Source organism: Mus pahari, chromosome 14, assembly GCF_900095145.1.
Source record: "Mus pahari chromosome 14, PAHARI_EIJ_v1.1, whole genome shotgun sequence".
NCBI classification, from domain to species: domain Eukaryota; kingdom Metazoa; phylum Chordata; class Mammalia; order Rodentia; family Muridae; genus Mus; species Mus pahari.
This window is the reverse complement of record NC_034603.1, coordinates 4,393,065-4,411,803: the sequence shown is the minus strand read 5'-3', so window position 1 is coordinate 4,411,803 and position 18,739 is coordinate 4,393,065. Positions and strand designations below refer to the sequence as shown.

Below are 18,739 nucleotides of genomic sequence, written 5' to 3'. Positions count from 1 at the left end.
ATTTTATATGAGTGGGAACCAGAAATGTTAATAACAGCGTATGTACATAACCGAAAAAGTTCATTTCCCAGTCAGAGCCAGCACGAAATGCCACCTCCGTCACTTCATATTTCATTACGGAAGCTACCCGGAGTTCCTCGGAGCCATTTGTTATGCCTAATGCTCATAACTACCCAAAAGTATTTTTAACTTTTCCAGAGCTTTAAAAGTCAATTTCAATCTCAACGCGTATTTGTCACTGCCAGAAATACTTTGGGGGAGAGAACCAACTGAAACAGGTTTCAGCTCTTTCTCTTTGGGGGTGAGCTCAGGTGGGCGGGATCTCGCAGGATTAGAAGACAGGCCATAAAGTCCAACCCCAGCTGGAGAGAGCGGATCTCACATCGCCAGGCTGTTGCCTGCCTCTGCCCTTGTAGCCCTCTCCCTGTTTGCAGGCATCTCAGAACAATAACACACAGTACATAATCAGAGACAGACTTTAATAGATAGAGGTTGGATGAAAGGTTAAAATCCACAGCAATGATTTCATTTTATTTTTTACGTTATTATATATCCCTGTCCTGCATCTACTTCTGGGAGGGCAGTGTGGAGCATCTAGAAGGCCAGTAGATTGGCTGGTCTAGGATCAGAAGTAGTAAGGGGCACAGAGAGGGTAGCTGCTGATGTTGGCTGGCTCCAGTGGGCACTAGCTTTCCGGCAGCCAGCATGTGGACCAGAGGTCACATGTTTATCATTATGTGGTCAGTAGGGGATACAATGCCTATACCCAGAGTTCTCCTCCTCTATCGTAAGCATCCCCAAGATGGCTAGGATGAGAGGAAGAACAAGGGGTGGGAGTGTTCAAAGGCCTGTCAGGGGTTATCAGCTTGAGGAGGAAGGAACATGGACAAGTGGAGTCGTGAGTGGTGGACAGAAACAAGGACACCGCACACACAGACACCCATCCCTATGCCGGGCTGGGGGGAACCAGACACCTGTGGTTGAGAAACACTAGTTGTTTTAGAAGGAGTATGGCTATCATTTGGGCAGGAAGCTGTCCCTGCAGCTCAGTCACCTGCCTGAAAGCAGAGGGAGAGGCCCATGGTGCAGCCATAAGCCTGCTGCCGTAGCATCATGGAGATGCCGAGGAAGGGCACCATCATGTATTCACTCCCCGGGGCCTGGCCCTGGCATGATGTGGGCAGTGCTAAAAGTGTTCCCTTGGCAAGGAGGGGAGGGACACTTCTCTATGTAGGAGGGGTTGCTTGTATCCATGAGATCTTATATGATCCTGTTGGAGAAGAAAAGGCACTTGAACAATGCTTTCTCTCCTTTTTACTCCAGTCATTTCTAGGAAGAGATGGAAGCTGGGAATAGAGTATGAGAAACATCTTTAACTCACCATCAATTCAAGTCAAAGTTTCTAAAAAGAAAAGTCTTTTCAAGGCAATGAGTGTTCAGACAAGGGAGAGCTAAATAGCATGAAGGTAAAGCCCAGCCAGTAGGGAGCTAGATAACCCTGACCAGCTAGTTAATATCCTGCCTCAATCTCCTTATCTGTAAAATGGAATCTAAAGTACTATAAGGGTGATGATGGTAAGTATACATTCCAGTGTTCAGAGAGACCAAGAGGACAGTCATCAGTGGCTGGGGCCTCCCTCTGGGTCACAATCAGAGAAGAGATAGTTAAGTCACACAGCTTGGTGGGGACACAGACTCTGGCTCCTACTGCTCAGTATGGCTTTGTGTCCACCTCAGCTCCTGGAGTAAGATACGGACTCCAGCACAAAAATGACAACCAAGTCTTCTATTTATGCTGGGCCCAGGATTTATCAAGACACAAGTTAAAGAGACGGTGCCAAGATCCCTCTGCGGTCAGAGACAGCCGGTGTCTGCACAGACCTCTCTGGGCCTCTGAAATGGCACCAGATGAAGAGCCCCACACTTCCATGTTAACTATGGTCCAAGGTTAAGAGAACAGGTTGGATATTGGGGTTCATCAGGATCTAGATTTAAGTATTCATGAGGAGTGAGAGCTGGGGTCAGAAGGAGCCCCCTTTCAAGTTCAACGTCTCAGACCCACGTCTGTTCTACCCGTTCTCTACCTACATTCATTTCAAATGAAATGCACACCACGAATGGTGAAAGTCATGAGCGACTCACCCTCTGCCTTAGCTACCACTTAGTAGCTACTTAGAGAACCACTGGGTCTTTCCCTGAAACCATGGGGCATGTATCTTAGGTATACTTGTCTTCTTCAAGTGGGAAGTAGGAACCTAGCTGTCACACTTGAGGATCCCTTGAGACCAGACTTGGAGCAGAGTGACTACATTTCATTAAGTTATGTGGATACTCGAAGCACGGCCCCGTGGGTTTCTCTAACCTCCTGTCACCATGTACCCGACTCCTTCAGGATTCCCACCCCCTTCCCTCTGGGAGTTAAGACTGGGAGAAGTGGGTCTGGCAGGCGCGGTGATCCAGAGCAGAGAGGAGTCCAGCGGTGGTGGTGGTGGTGGTGGCGGCGGCGGGCCATGCTGCAGGAGAGAGCGATGCTTTCCGCGGTGCTTGACAGAACCATGTTCCGTTTCCATCGTTCCACCACATGGTTAGATCAAGCACAAAGGAAAGCCCCGCGGCAACTGGTCAGAGTCAAGGTCAGGAAGCAGCATCAGAGAGAGGACAGGAGCGCTCAGAGGAAGCAGCGTGGAGAAGCAGAAGCCAGAGCAGGCCCCCACTGAGCGTGATTAGTACCAGGAGTGCGATCCACTGGATCCTGCCAAAGACAGGGCCCCCCACCTCCCAGTGCCCTGCCCCAGGGAGACTCAGCAGCAAAGAGGGACAAGGTGGGAAACCTTTACACACTCATATCCATATGACACACCAGTTACATACTAACCCAGGATTGAGCCTATAAATTCTGTCCCATCCCACCCCACTATGTAATCTGATATGACACAAAATTCAGCAAAACCTTTCCTTATGCTTTGTGACACAGGACTGACCCCACAGCTGAAGGGCCCCATGGCAGTCCATTATTCCCTTTAAATAAAGTAGTTCTCATTGGTCTAGTACAGCATAATCTGTCTCCAGCAAAACCTCCCTTCAACATCCCACAACTCGAGAGGCTCCGGGTACCTTGCAGGGTCTGCTGGCCCCCTGGGCCGATAGCCAATCATTTCAGCTGGTCTGAGGTACAGTAGAGGGGGAGTTGTAGAATGAAAAGCAACCGCATCTCAGCTGGGCAAAGCACAGAGCCCCAGTGGGACCATGGGTCTCAGAAGGAGAAACCTGTAGTCACTATGGTCTGAGACCAGTGTCACAGGAAGAGCCAATGCATAGAGGGTGCTTGGAGGCTGGCTTCTGACAATGGGCTTTTGTCAGACTGAGAGAAGGAAGGAAAGGGCCAGAGAATCAATTGATTAGCCTCAGAGTAAGACATCTAATTTTAGGTTTCTTTTGATTTCTAGATCCCTTCTCTGGCTGGGAATCATGGGAGAGGGTTAGGTAGACTCAGTCTATTAATCTTGCAAGCCATCGACTCAATCTTTTTTTTTTTTTTTTTGAGACAGGTTTCTCTGTGTAGCCCTGGCTATCCTGGAACTCACTTTGTAGACCAGGCTGGCCTCGAACTCAGAAATCTACCTGCCCCTGCCTCCCGAGTGCTGGGATTAAAGGCATGCGCCACCATGCCCGGCTAGACTCAATCTTTATATTCCATCTTCCATAGGTGACATTTTTTCCATACTTGGCATCAGGCTAGAGCTGTGCATATCTCAAAGAAATGGAGCCACAGCCACATGACTCTGATCATCTGCTGGACGCGGCCTCTGATGGGAGGGGCAGGTCACTCTCCTCTACCATAGTTTTGGGGACTGTCTTCATTGACAAGGTGCTTGCATGCTCAGCAGCTTAGCATTGTGTGGGCTGTGTGCATTAATGGTCCGGTTAGCGTTCACCCATGCCTGGCCCCACTCACCTCTCTTTCTCTATCCCAATCTGATAGACTACAGCTACTAATGGCAATGTGGGCTCCGCTGCACCTGCAACTCCAGGGCTCTGTGAACACTCTGGTTCTACGATGTCTCCTGTGAGGGCCTTGGTAGGAGTAGGGCACATTTCACAAACTTAGGACATCCCTGGGTGGCTGGGACGATGAGCCAGGAGGTAAAGGTGCTGCCAGGCCCAGTGACCTGTGTTCCATCCCAAGCCCCATAGTAAGTTAACAGACTCCTGAAAGCTGTCCTCTGATCTCTCTCTCTCTCTCTCTCTCTCTCTCTCTCTCTCTCTCTCTCTCTCTCTCTCTCACACACACACACACACACACATGCACTCTAAACAAAGGAAATATAATTTATAAAGTTCCTCTCTGGCCCTCTCTTTGCTTTTCTAAAGGGACATGGAGAGTCCCAAAGGTAAAATGATCTGGAATCTTCCATACCAGGAATCATCATAGCATTCTAGGTCATGCCCAGAAAATGATAGCCTGAACTTAGGGCTTTTCTGCTGGGGTCTCATTTTCTCTGTAGAATGGACTGGATTAACTCTGAGGTCTCTAAAGTGGCCCTGTGTTGTACCCAAAGAGTCCTATACTTTTCATAGAAACAGCTTCTTCTTCTTCTTCTCTTTTTTTTTTTAAAAAGGGGGAAGCAGCTTTTTTTTTTTTCTTAAAAAAAAAGAAAAGAAAAGAAAAGACAGCGTGAAAGAAGGCAGGCAGTGTTCTTTAGCTGCCAAGTGCACCCTGAGGGTGGGGTCTGTGCTGAAGGACTTAATCTGATGGCTAGATCACCCCTGGCGGGCAGCATCCGCCTCTAAATGGATCTTGGTCCAGGCTGGTGGATGCAGCTGGTAGAGCGGCAGAGCGAAGTGGCTGGGAAGCCAGACGCCCTACCCAGGGAGGGGCTGTACATGTTGCAGGAGCAGCCCTCAAATTGGCTCCTAATCTCATCAGCTGTCTTTTCAAGGGGGCTGCTTTTCGGGGAAAGTAAAAACGCAGAGTTATTATCTGTCAGCTTCAGTCCATGTCACCTGCCACCCCTCACCCCCTCCCCTTTCTGGAGCTTCCTAGAAACACAAATCTTCAGGTCTATGGTTTCTGTGTCTCCTCGAGGCCAAGGTAGATACAGCTCCTGGTATTTCTCAAAGCCATTGTAATCCCTCTGCTCCTCCCGCACAGCTACAGAAGAGCTACATCAGAGCACACCAAATACTCAGTTAAGCTCAGGTGGGCTCTGAACATCACTACCTCTACACCAACAGGCTCGCTGCTTGGCATTTTTTTCTTAATGATATTACACAAAGTCAATTTAAGACATGTCTGTCTTCCTTCCTTCCTTCCTTCCTTCCTTCCTTCCTTCCTTCCTTCCTTCCTTCCTTCCTTCCTCTCTCTTTCTTCCTTTCTTCCACCTATTTCTGTCCCTCACAGGAAGCCAGGGTCCTGTAAACACCAAGGCGGGCAGGTAGACACTGGCCCAGCTAGCTTCAAAACCAATTGCTTAATTAACTGTCTCCTAGTTCTACTGTCTAGTTCTTGTTCCCTGCTCTTTGCTCTTTCTGTATATGTCACCCATACCTTGCTGCCTGTCCCAGTCTCAGTCAAAGCTAGGTCACTGCCATGATGCGGACACTCATTGGATCCAGTGTGGACTCTGTCCCTCTGCCACCCCTTAGGGTTTAGACTCAACCTGAGGTCCTGGGTGTTGGCAGGAGACTGAAGGGCAAGGCTGGCGGGCAGCTCTCTGCCCTCCTCTGACCTCCAGCCCTTTCTATGGGAACCACTGACTGGCCAAGCTAATTAACTTGGCCCCAAGTAGGCAGAGAAGAAGGAGGCAATGCCAGGGGTAGTTGTCAGCACTGGGAAGGGATGGTGTTCTATGGGTGACGCCTGGTACTGGGGTTAGACTTTCTACCCAGAGGTGTCCCCAGACTTAGAGAGAAATCTAAGTAAAAAGCGTAGCTGGATCACCCGCTGTCCTAGATTAATAGAGCAGTTATAGAGCCTGATCTTCCTTACTGCTTACTGACTGTGATGTGAGGGTGACCTTCACCTTGGAGCCCTCAGTTCTCTGCTTTAGAGCGGGGTCTCACCTGATGACTCCGAGTGGCTACTAGAAGAAGCAAATCAAACTGGGATCACTCAGGACAGTGCTCCCCACAGGCGAAAAATGTCTGCTCACTGATACCACTATGCCGGAAGAGGCAAATAGGCAATGAACGAGTGTTCTTACTACCACAAAGTCCCTGCATCTCTCTAGACCCTCTCCAGGTATTCGCTTCTGCAGGTAAATTAAGATAAAAATCTCGAGTATATCATCCTGGTGACACACATGACGGAATTTGATTTAAGGGATAAAGGACATGATACAAAAAGCTCAGATCTGTCTTCTGGCCTTCTGATGGCCAGTATTGTTCCTTGGGAAAACACACTGACTGAGCACTCCCTCAGATGGGTGGGAGCACGGTTCTCGTCAAGATACACACTGTCAGGGTTGGCTCATTCTATCTGGTACATCCTGCTGTCTGTTTATCAGCCAGGGTGAGCACAGTCCTGATCTTTTTATGATAGAAAAACAGAAAAATAATAATGATGTCTAAATGCTAGTCCGTGCAGCCATTGGTGAAGGAGACCACCTTTCTTTCCGAGGTGGGCTGAGAAGTCTCTTGCTGTTTGTCTTAAATCCTTCCTGGGTGAACGTGGGGGGAAGGCAGTCTCTAGACAGAGCTGGGCACGGGAGCACAAGCTTTGCCTCTTCCCAGAGAGCAGCCATCTGCTTCAAGGAGGTGGGGAAGGTGTTTGTGAGACCTGTAACCTAACCTATTATGGTTGAGAGCCGTTACCAAAGCCTGGCTGCAGCCCGGCCTGGGCTGTATCTATTTCTGTGCCATTTGGGGAATCTGCTTCAGAGACGACAAAATAAATCTTGGTCTCCTCTCCAGTGCACGTGTGCAAGGCTGCCCAGCCTCCCTCCATCTAGCTCCATCTAGGAGGAGCAACTGTGTCTGGGTTCTGTTTCTCCCAAGCTGCCCACCCCTCCCCCATGCTTTTATTGTGTGAGTGTGTTTTATTTTAAATCCATAAGGTAATTGGTTTTCTGTAGGACTAACTGAATTTCCCCAATTTAATTTGCAAAGAAGCTCCCGAGGAGCCATTACAGCGCTCACTGTCCCCCAGATTGGATTACCGGCCTCTCTGGGGCTGCTGTACTCTGAGTCAGAATGTGGGGCCCCGCTCCCATAACCTGATTACCTGAGCAGCGGAACTTCTTGCTTTTGATCTGGCTGATGCGCTTGTTGGCCAGCCGGCGTGGGCTGCTGCAGCGGGCCCCGCTTGTCTCGATAGGGTTGTCCTGGAGGTAGTCAGCCAACCACTTCAAGTGGCAGTCGCAAACAAATGGGTTCTGAGCTAAGTGGCTGGAAGAGGGACAGGGCTGTCAATCCGGAGTGACCCGTGGTACCTAGCTTCGCCACCACCCTGTCTTATATTGGGCCCTAGCAAACTGGTGTGCGGTCCTTTCTTCACTGTCCCAGGAGGTCTGGAGGGGGCAGGGGTGCCGTTTTCAGAGAGGATAAACAGAAATGGTGTGAGGCCAGCTGTCTGCTAAAGGCAGCACAGATGCTGCCAACATCTGGTCTGGGGAATCAGCTTCCCGGTTCTCCCCTCTCAGGGCAGGACCCACTGCTGTCTGGCTCCACTTCACCCATGCTGGAATTTGATGGGCAATGCAAGCCGAGAGCTTTAGAGTTTACACTTACAGCAACATGCATTTTATTTCTCCAAGCTTGGTGATGCCAGGCACATAAAGCAGCTGGCACGGTGACAGGCTTATGGCGGGAGTTCCACATATAATAGTGGGCATTGCTGCCACTGCCCTCACTATTACGGGAGTGCCGAGGGCCTCGCCTCCTCTGAGCAGTAAGGACAACTCTGAGCGCTAAGTGCAGAGCTTCACATGTGGTCGTGGTGGGCATTCGACACCAAGCAGCTGTCCTCACTCTGTACTGGCTCTTGCCTCTCACTAGTAAGGAAATGTGCCAGATGAAATGACCTCCAGGGTCTCTAGAAGACCTCCGGGCTCACTGTAGGCCTGGGGCTGGCGCTGAAATCTGTGGTTGGGACTGTGATGCCCACAGACTTGAGTGAGATATGCACCCAGGTGATCTGCTTACCTGCGGGACACACACACACACACACACACACACCAGCAGTGCTTGGGAAGAAGGGGTTGGGTGTGTGTATAAGGCATCCCCAGAAAGCCTGTATTAGCGGCTTGGCTTGGCTTTGCAGGGTGTGGGGAGTTGCCAGAGGGAGGGGGTGGCTCCTCACAGAGCTAGGGAATGCTTAGAACACTACCATGGCTACTGTAATCAGGAGCATAGCCTGCACATCCTGCCAGCATCCTGTTTCATACTAGCCGTATCTATCTATCTATCTATCTATCTATCTATCTAGTCTTCATGCATGTCAGAAGAAGGCATCAGATGCCAGTATAGATGGTTGTGAGCCACCCTGCAGTTGCTGAGAACTGAACTCAGAACCTCTGAAAGAACAGCCAGTGCTCTTAACCTCTGAGCCACCTCTCCAGCCCCCATCTCAGACCTCTAGCTGTGGTCTTGAGTTAACGCTTCAATCGCTCAGTGCCTTGGATTCTTCACATTAAATTTGGGGGTGATCCTGGGTTGTGCCGTGAGGCTTACATGTTTGAAAGTGAGATAAACCTCACCACAGTCAGGCCCCAATGGTACCAACCCCGAATGCTTGGTACAGTTAAATGCTTTGAGTTTCATCTCCCAGCCATGCTGCTAAAGCTGGAATCCTCCCACAGGGCCTCTGTCTTCCTGCCTTTGCTTTGGTGGGAGGGGTCTGCCACGTCCAGGGTGGTGTACTCACAGGGTCTGGATGGACTGCAGAGGAGCGAAGAGCCCTTTGCTGATAGTCTGCAACTTGTTGTCATACAGAGAGAGCAGATTGAGGTTCTGTAGGTCCTGGAAGGTGTTCACCCGCAGGCAGTTGATCTTGTTAGCATTGAGGAGGCTGTGGGCAGAAGAGAGGTTTCTGGTCACTGTCAGTGCAGCAAAGGCTGGCTCAACCTGCTGGTATCGCTGGAAAGTGGCCATCCCTCATCCACTGAGTTTCTAATGCAGCCCAGAGAAAGAGAGGCTGCTTTCTGGGCTTCCCAGACCCTCCCCATTTTCTCTCATCACTGTGGATGCTGTGCTGCACAAGCTACCACCACCTGCACCTGGCCTCGCACCTGCACCTGGTCTCCCACCTGCACCTGGCCTTCCACCTGCACCTGGCCTCCCACCTGCACCTGGCTTCCCACCTGCACCTCGCTCGCACCTGCACTTGGCCTCGCACCTGCAGCCTTGGACAAAGGTTGGGAGTGGGGCCAAGCATTACACTTTTCCGCTTTAGAGTTCAGAGCTTCCAGGCATCACAAAGAAGAAAAATCATTTGGCACAATTGTTGTAATGCTTTAGTAGATGGAGTCAGGGCAATTTTTGATTCAGAGAACTAACTCCCTGGAGCTTGTTTAGATCACTGATTTCATAGGAAATATAATAAAAGCTATAGACCATCTCCCAAGGAAGAAGTGTGTTCATGTATAGGCACATACAAGCAAACACACACACACACACACACACACACACACACACACATACACACTTTGTCTTTATCATAACCTCATACCTTCATCTACTACCCTTCAGCCCTATTGGTCACCTGCTGTCCCTCAGGCACACTCTAACCCCTTTCTCCATCCCCTTCAGCACAGATGGCCTCTCTACTCAAATGGCATCTCCTCAGAGAGGCCTGCTCTGACGCGCTCACCTTCCTTAGGGAAGCTGCCCCAACCCTCTTGGCCCTCAGCAGGGCCCTATCGTCTCCTAGACAATTCCTTCCTGCATCTCACCTTAATCTCTGACTTGAGGATATTTATTAGTTTTCTTGTTTGCCATGTGTGCAATCTGGTGTAACAGAAATGCCATTTCTTCAATCTCCCCCTTCATTACCAAGGTTTATCCTTTTTTAGGTCTATATCCAGCTCCATACACACCTTCAGGGGTCTCTCTCCTTGAAGATAGATCTGATTTGGGTCCAACTTTCTTACCCACTGGGGCCCTTTCTGCTATGATCATAGCTTTTTATACTGTCCCTTCTGTCACAGAACATCACAGGAAGTAGGTGAGACACTGGCCCAGCAGATGCTCTGAGCACCACAGACAAGTTTCAGAATGCAGCGCTGCTAAGTCAAGCAAATTTGGCTGAGCATTTCCTTTATGGCCCTAGACTGACTGGTTGTGCCCTTGAAACTACAGTGAAATCATTTCTCATGCCTTCTTGAAGGAGAGGGAGAAGAACCGGAGAGTAAGAATGTTGAATTTTTAAATGCCACTTCTTATGGCAGACTCAGAGCTCCCTTGGTGGTGAATCACCAGGGATTCAGAGCTGTCCCCTTGCCTTAGCAGCATCTCTAAACCATAGGCCACAGGGACTGGAGTTAGCAAGGGTAGAGCAGCTCCTGGGTGGCAGCCTTCCCTCCCTTGCTGCAGGTCCATTTTCCTTGCAGTCCCCTGTGCTATCCAGGTGCAGGCAGGCAGCTGTGGCCATGACAAGCAGAAGAAGAACAGCCTGTTTAATCTGGCTAATAACGTGCAAGGTCCCTAGGGTCCCCACAGATGTCCTCCTGCCTCAGAGTGGAAAAAAAAAAAAAAAAGCTCACGTTGCTAGAATATTCTTTGTTTTCCAAAGTGCCTTCTTGACCCCTGTTATTCTCACTATAACCTGGGCAGATGGGCAGCGTCATCTCACAGTTACAGGCAGAGAGACCGAAGCAGAGCGTCGGAGGGCTTTTGCAAGGTCAGGGGAGTATCCAGGGAGCACACTGTGAGGAATTATGATAACCAGGTCCCTAGAGGGCTCAGCTGCTTCTTTATAAATGCTTATCTACCCTGCCAATCTGCCCACCCTCTCTGTAACCCCCCCCCAACAATTTCCTGTGACTCCTGTATTAGACTGTGGTCAAGGTCACTCTAGGTGGGGGCATTTGAATGAGGCTGCAATATGAACAGAATAGAATCCAAACAACCATGTTAGAAATGGGTCTTTCACATACAAGCTTTTACCTTATTTTAAAAATCAAATCTATTAGTTAATTTGTTTTTTTTTTTTTTTGTGCCCCTGTCCCTACAAGACAGGGTCTCACTATGAAGCCCTGGCTGTCCTGGAACTCACTCTGTACATCAGACTGGCTTTGAACTCAGAGACCCACCTGCCTCTGCCTTTCAAGTGCTGGGACGAAAGGCATATGTCCTTATGCCTGGGTGTTTTATTTTTTAAGTAACTGGTAAATGATTCGTTCTAAATGTCGATAGTCAAGGCCTTTGGGAGCACCATTATGCCAGAAATGTTAAACTATTTTATAAAGAGACCGGGATGACTTATGGTTTGAGGATCCCCCTTTCCTAACATTTTACAACAAGACTTTCCTATGTGTCAAAAGTTAGAAATTTTATGCAACCCCGCCCCCCCCCCCAACCCACTCTCACACCTACAGTAGAATTTTTTGCTTTTTCTTGGAAAACAGATTCCAAAACCTCTGGCAATGATTCAAATGACACATTCACAGACAGGACATGGCGCTCTCTGCCACAGTCTGGAGCTTCTTTTCAACTGTGTATCTCCCACAACCCCCACAAGTCCCTTTTGAACCTCTCTGGCTTAAGAAGGCTGTTTAGACATGACACCTTGTTCCAGATCCATTAGCCCCACAGCAATGCTTGGTATTGGGAAGCATTTGAGTTAGACAAAGATGATGACTCTGGAGACAGAGAAGGCGCAGCTCTGACCTGCCTGGAGAGTATTTACCCTGCATGGATCTTGGCAATGCTCCTGGCCCACCAGGTCCAGCGTGGCTTCCTTTGCTCATCTGGGTGCTTCTCTGTCTCCTATTGCTCCTGGCTCTCTCAGCACGGGATGTTCTTTCAAAGGGGTGAAATATCACAACAACCCAGGCTGGCGGAATCACTAAGAAATGGAGCTCAGGGTGCAGAGCTCATGAAGCAGGGGGCAAAAGAAGACAGGGAAAGGCACAGATTCCTGGACGCTCATTCTCTTGTAGCTGCTCAGCTCCCCGGGCGTGATGAGGAGGTGTTGTGAGAGATAAAATTAAGCTGCTTACGGAGCATTAGTCCCTGAGGTGGCCTCGGAGCCTCAGCATCAGCAGGATCTAGCAGCCTGTCTCTGTCCTCTCTCTTTGGGGGAAGAGGACTGGCAGCTACTCAACTTAGTCTGGCTTCCACCAAAGGAGCTCTGAGCTATCTGGTCCATGGGAAAGAGATGAGGGCATTCAAAAAAAACACCAAAAGATGGAGCCAAAAGAACTATCAGCTCAGCATCCCTTATCTGAAACGCTTGGGACCAGAAGTATTTAGAATTTCAGACTAGAATATTGTGTGTGTATAGTGGAAGATCTTAGGGAAGGGACCCAAATCTATACTCATTTACATTTCATATACACCTTATATACAACACCTGGAGGACATTTTCTATAATGGATTTTTGCATGCTGCTGTTTTGACTGTGATCTGTCACATGAGGTTAAGTATGGAATGTTCTACCTGTGGTATCATATGGATGATCAAAAAGGTACAGACTTAGAGGTTATGGCTTTTGGGATTAGGAATGCTCACACTGTCTCTGCACTGGACTTTAGCAATCAGAGGATGGCCATTGGCTTCTCTTGATGGCTAGATAAGTTAATTCTCTTTCTTTGGAGTAAAGACCTCTACAATGTTTGATCTGATTTGATTTATCTTCCTTTGAGGAGCAGTGACGTAAATGTCTGTAGAAACCACATTGAGAAGGCTGGGTCATTGGTGGAGGCCACACCCATGCACCAAATATTTCCCACACAAGAGCATCCTGATCACCTTCATTTTTACAATGAGGAAACTGAGGGACAGAATGATGACAGACTTGGTCAAGCTACCTCAGCCTGAGTGATTTCAAAGCTCATCTCCTATCCATTACCTAACATACATATGTGCGTTCTCTCTTCTGTGTTCCTTATCTACAGTGCATGCCTAGTTCTGTTGGCCTTGAGATGGACAGGGTATACATCGGCAGACAGATATCTGGTTGGGTCTAGGCGACCCCACTTGTCTCTTGGGAGTAGAGACCTGTCTCAGCTTGGGATGTTCACCACACTGTAACTGATTCAAGTTTCTTTATCTTGTAGTTGTGTGAGGCAGGCATTCTATGTTCCAGGATGGCTAAGTGCTGATGAGGGAGACGGTGCATGTGGCTCACGGGTCTCCTCGCTCTGAAGCTTTACTGCATTCTGAGAGGAGCAGGAGACAACACCTAGGTTGTTCACCCAGAGGCCAGAGGCCATCTTTCACAGCTGAAACCACTGACCTCCCCTCCCCCAACTGTTCACAAGTGTTACCAGAGAAAACCCAACTCTCTTTTGAGACTCCCAGACCATCACACCAAAGGAAACTCAGAGTCATGTGACTATCAAGAGGATGATGAAGCTGTGTGAGGACTAACCTGAGGGGTTAATCCACGCTAGGCACTTGTACTGACATCTTACAAATATCTAATCCTCCGTAACCATACATAGTAAATGCTACCTCCATCTGCCGGATGACACTGGGAGACACAAAGACATAAACTCACTTTGAGTAGCGGTCCCTGACCTGTGAATGGTAATCTAACCATTCTGCTACTCTGATACCCATCCGCTCATTAAGGGAAGGCGCCAATCACCTAAAGCTATGAGGAGGTAGAGGTTGAGGCTTCTCCATCAAACTACATGATGATCTGGCAACAATATAACACAAGAAGAGCCGTGTTTTCCCATCAGAGGAACGGGAGGAGAAGAGCGCATTAGATGATAGCGTGTGTTTATATTTGCACGAGATAGCGTGTGTTTATATTTGCACGAGATAGCGTGTGTTTATATTTGCACGCGTTAGCTGAGACATGCTACCACCTCCTGCCTCTGCCTGCCCGCTGGAGCACTTTGGACTTCCGCATATGTTTTATGTCAGGAGGTATTAGCGCACATCCCATCGACTACCCAACGTAACAATGCTGTGGGGAGATAATCCCTTCCAGAAGCAGCTGCCTACAGGAGAGGCAGGGTAAGGAGAAACGAAGCCAGAGCTCAGTGAGGGAAGGAAATACCCCAAGTCTGGTATGGAAACCGTTCTTCTGACTCATGCCCTGCTCGGGGACTGGTCTGGCCTATCAGAGAAGGCTCAAGCACTCTTGCTGCTAGTAGCAGTGTGCAGCCTCATTTGTTCAGGGTTCAAGTGGTGTTGGGGAGGTGGACGATGGGTATAGATGAGCCCATTGAGATCTGTAAATAAGAGCATAGTCTCTTTCCAAAGGCCACGGACGCCTCACCGATAGCCACCACCCTTGCCCATATCTCATCCACCTAGGCCTTTGCTGCAGGATTTGGACAAGACAAACATCTGGAGTTGGGTTTAGTGATAAATTGCATTAAAATCACCTTAGCAACTCCAGCCAGCCACGTGTTGATTTAGGGGCCCAGAGCTATCATTCTGGGTCGTATTTAAACTCTCCACACCTGCTCAAAGTCTGTGGGGAAAGCTGGTTGCGTAACTCCTCCTCTCTACAGAGTGTTTGCTGAAGATGCCAAGACCAGCTTCCAGATGCCAGAGAATGCAAGGTCTTCTCAGAAAACCAGTGTCCAGAAAGAGTGCAGTGGGCTTTCCAAGAGAAGGGGTGAAACGCGTCCAGGAACTATGCCTGGGGGAGGCAGGGATGAACCCAGCCAGAATGGCAGCATTGTGAACTTTCTTTTCCTGAACTTGCCAAGTCAGGTACTGTGAGACAAACAAGAGCATGCAGCAACACCGCGGGAGGAGAAGATGGCAGCAAGGGCTTCCGGCATGACCTTCTCTTTGGCTCCTTCAGGGGAAAACACTTTTAAAGGAAGTGTTATAAAGACTCTTTGCCATTAAAAGTGTCCTATGGTCTCTAGAGAGGTACTTGCACATGGGTATAAAGTGTTAGTACTGAGACCAATTAAGGGAGCTATCAGGGACCCCTGACTAAGCTGGGGGATCTCCAGGCATCCTTCTCTCATTAATATGCCTGTCTTCTCTTTTATTTCATTAGAATTAACCCTCTGCCATCCTAAATTTCTTTATCCACTAAGTATAACAGGACTATCTATTTTCATGCCTCCCTCCCATATGAAATATGGGAAATGAATTTTGACCTTCAGCAACTTGCTGATGCCAGACTGAAGAAGACATGACTGATTTCTACTGCCACAGCACAGAGGTTCTCTGGCCAGGGCCAGGCTCTTACTGGATGTTAGCTTGTTAGTGGATGCTCTGATCCACGTTATGCCAAATACTCATAGGAGGGCACAGGAGGAACCTTCCAGCTCCCAAGGTGGCAAAGGTGACACTTTCCTTCTCTCCTGATAATGGCTATGCTATTGCCACAGGCCCGGGGTTGTCATGGTGACTCCAGATGGAAATGAAACAAAAGCACTCAGCATACAGCATCGCCATCCGGTGGCCTGTCTGAGAAACATTCCTATCTATCCACTCCAATGACACAGGAGGGCCCTAGGAACAGGGTTCAGGTAGGGGTTTTCTAAGAGAATCAGAGGAGAGCTGAGACCCAGAGCCTACAGAGGGACAGCTATGTCCTGTCTGTGAGGCAGCGGAGTGACCTTGCCTGAGACCCAGAGCCTAGAGAGGGACAGCTATGTCCTGTCTGTCTGTGAGGCAGCGGAGTGACCTTGCCTGAGACCCAGAGCCTAGAGAGGGACAGCTATGTCCTGTCTGTGAGGCAGCGGAGTGACCTTGCCTGAGACCCAGAGCCTAGAGTGGGACAGCTATGTTCTGTCGGTCTGTGAGGCAGCGGAGTGACCTTGCCTATTTTAGCTCTGCTTGCTGCTCCACCCCATCTATTGGGGCGGTCACTTTCCTGGCCCCCATCTATCAGGGCGGTCACCTTCCTGGCCCCCATCTATCGGGGTGGTCACTTTGCTGGCCCCCATCTATCGGGGTGGTCACTTTCCTGACTGCCACCTGGTGACCAATCAAGCCTTCAAGAAGACAGAACCATTTACACAGAACATTCTAGGACTTAGGGCTTTTCTTAGGACATGCCAGGTTCACAAGAAGGGGGAGAATTCTTCCTTTAACAATGCACTGCTGAATTGGAACTCTTTCTGTCACAGGAGGGGACTCTTTCCTTCACACCCAGCTTCATTTCTGTGTCTCGGGAGACAAGGGCTCCTAGATTCCTGGCCCTACAACTTAGATATAAGTGATCAATGCCAAGTTAATTGACCCCCAGTTTCCAGTCTGTAAAATGGGCCTCGATCAAAATACTTCCCTTGTAGCCGTGTCAAGAAGATTAAATGAGCCTGTGCATCTGCCACTGCTTAGCACGAATCCTGGGCGAATTAAGTGCTCAATCGCTGTTAGATGCCCTGGATAGCAGCATATTAGAAAGCGCCTGTGAAGTGGTGGAGAGGGGATGTGATCTATATGGAGTGGAGTTATGCTCACGGCTCTGTAATTGCCATGTTGCTTGGCAAACTTCAAGCACCTCCAACAGTTCTGTGTCTTCCAAGAAAATTGAACAGGTGCCTGGGTTGCCTTAACTAATTCCAGGCTGAAGGCAGTCTGGTTTTGGTTTAAAAATCCTCATGGAACAGGTTTAAGAGCCTGCATCTCTGATGGCTCCCCGATTCCAGCAACTTTCCGGACCATGCCATGAGATCAATGAGTGTTAAATGAATGCTCCCTTTCCCCAGGGAAAGCGGTGACAGCACAGCTTACAGCTGCCCATCAGAGAAGGAAACGACTGCTCTAGTGACATACTGACTGCTTTTTCTGCCTTGGAGACAAGGGGCCTCTGGGTTACATCCTATCCGATGGCTGCCCACACCGGATCAGACGGCTGTCACCTCCCATGTCCCGAGAGCTCATGGGGGTCGAGAGAAAGTAGTTAGGATTACAAGCAGGTGACATGTTCTGTTCTAACCATGGCTTCCCAGGTGTCTCCCTCTGTCACCCAACTCCCTTCCTGGCAGTCCGGTTTAACAAGGAAGCTGATAGACTGTCGTACATCCCCAACAACAGAAGCCACTAGTAACAATGAATGTATGTTTACTCAGTGAAGACTGCCGGACTGAACCGGACCTGTTTAGGATTAATTACAGGGAGGTACCCTAGCTACTCAGAAACATCTGAAGAAGGCATGGTGGGATTGTAGTGCCAGCTGTGTGTGTGTGGGAGAGAGAGAGAGAGAGAGAGAGAGAGAGAGAGAGAGAGAGAGAGAGTGCATGCGCAGCCCTGAGGTTCATTTGATATGAGACACTATAAGTTCAGCTAAGGATGCAGCTCTTGGGAAGATCCAGAAGACAATATGTCAAGTTCAGGGTCAACTCCAAGGACTGCTGAAGCTTGCCTGTGTAAACCCATTTGGTACAGTCTCTGAACGTGCCCAGGATACTGTACTGTTGGTGTTGATTGTCTGTCCCAAGGAGCATGGTAAGCAAATTGCCAGAGTGGGATGGCTGGGTCCATCCTAAACTGGGCATAGCTGGAAGGATGGCAGCTAAGTCCAGAGCAGTCAGGAAGGGAGGGAGGGGCAGAATACCCAAGAACAAACATCCACTTGGTCCCTGTTAGTGTCACAACAAGTTCCAGAAAAGAGACTATCCAGGACCTCTAGGCATGGAAGGGACATTTCCCCTAGAGACTGACCAATCAATCATTCAGGAGAGAGGGAGGAGGGGCGGAGGAGACAACACTCCCACGCTCTGCCTCTGCGTCAGAGGAGATGAAATTACCCAGTCAACCAGGGTATTCTAATCAGAGCTTTCTTATCAGACAATCTCCAGACAGATGAGGAGAAATCCAATCTACAGCCCGCTGAACCCTGAATTTGATCTAATGGGGACCTGCTTTCCAACTGCTCAACAGCAGGTCAGAAGCAGAGATGATGGACTCCAGCCCTGCCCGCGGGTTCCTTCTGGAAAGCTTGCCAGCCTGAGTTGTGTCAACTCCTGGTCTCCACAGAGGGAGAACCATTGTCTTTCCCCCCCCAGCCAGTCAGTTCCATCTGCTCATAGTGATGCTGTTCAGCTGGTACTGCCTTCACAGCCTGGGGTGGGGTGGGCGCTCATAACCCCCCCACCGACTGCTGTCAGCTTAGAGCAGAGACATATTTCCTTTGTTTAAAAATATGCTGTTCTAGAATCCTTGATACACACCATTCACAACGCTGGCCCTTTGATGTCCAGTCCACTTTCCTTAGTGTAAATGGGCATGACATTGTTCTTTCAAGGCCTATCATTCAAGGTCACTCACGATAGCCTGGCTGGACACAGGATCCCCTAAATCCACCTCCAGGCAGATGCTATTGTTATTTTTCTCCTGGGGATTAATGGCTAGGGTTAACCAGCCTCCTGGTAGTGGTTATAACTTAGTTTCTCTGTTAGGAGCAAAGAACACCATCTGTGAAACACTGAGATCCTTGCAGAGCCCTGGCATGCCCTTCTACAAAACAGCCTTAAAGAGCCACAAAGGGGCTGGGACCTTTCAACACAGATTTGCTTGCCTACAGCCAGACAGAATGAGAGAGAAGTAGAGGAAGAGAGGAAGATGCAAGGAACAGACAGGGGCAGACAGGGGACTCTCTCTCTCTCTCTCTCTCTCTCTCTCTCTCTCTCTCTCTCTCTCTCTCTCTCTC

General features: G+C 49.2%; 1 protein-coding gene across 1 annotated transcript in view; it reads right to left on the bottom strand.

Moving 5' to 3' along the window:
• The window catches only part of Slit3 (slit guidance ligand 3), a 582,461-nt gene that overhangs the window by 83,606 nt on the left and 480,116 nt on the right, over positions 1-18,739 (bottom strand). Inside the window, exons 13-14 of the mRNA XM_021213834.2 lie at positions 8,864-9,007; positions 7,223-7,386 (exon numbers count right to left, since the gene is read on the bottom strand). Coding sequence (XP_021069493.1) covers positions 7,223-7,386; positions 8,864-9,007 — 308 coding nt within the window. The remainder of the gene's footprint in view (positions 1-7,222; positions 7,387-8,863; positions 9,008-18,739) is intronic.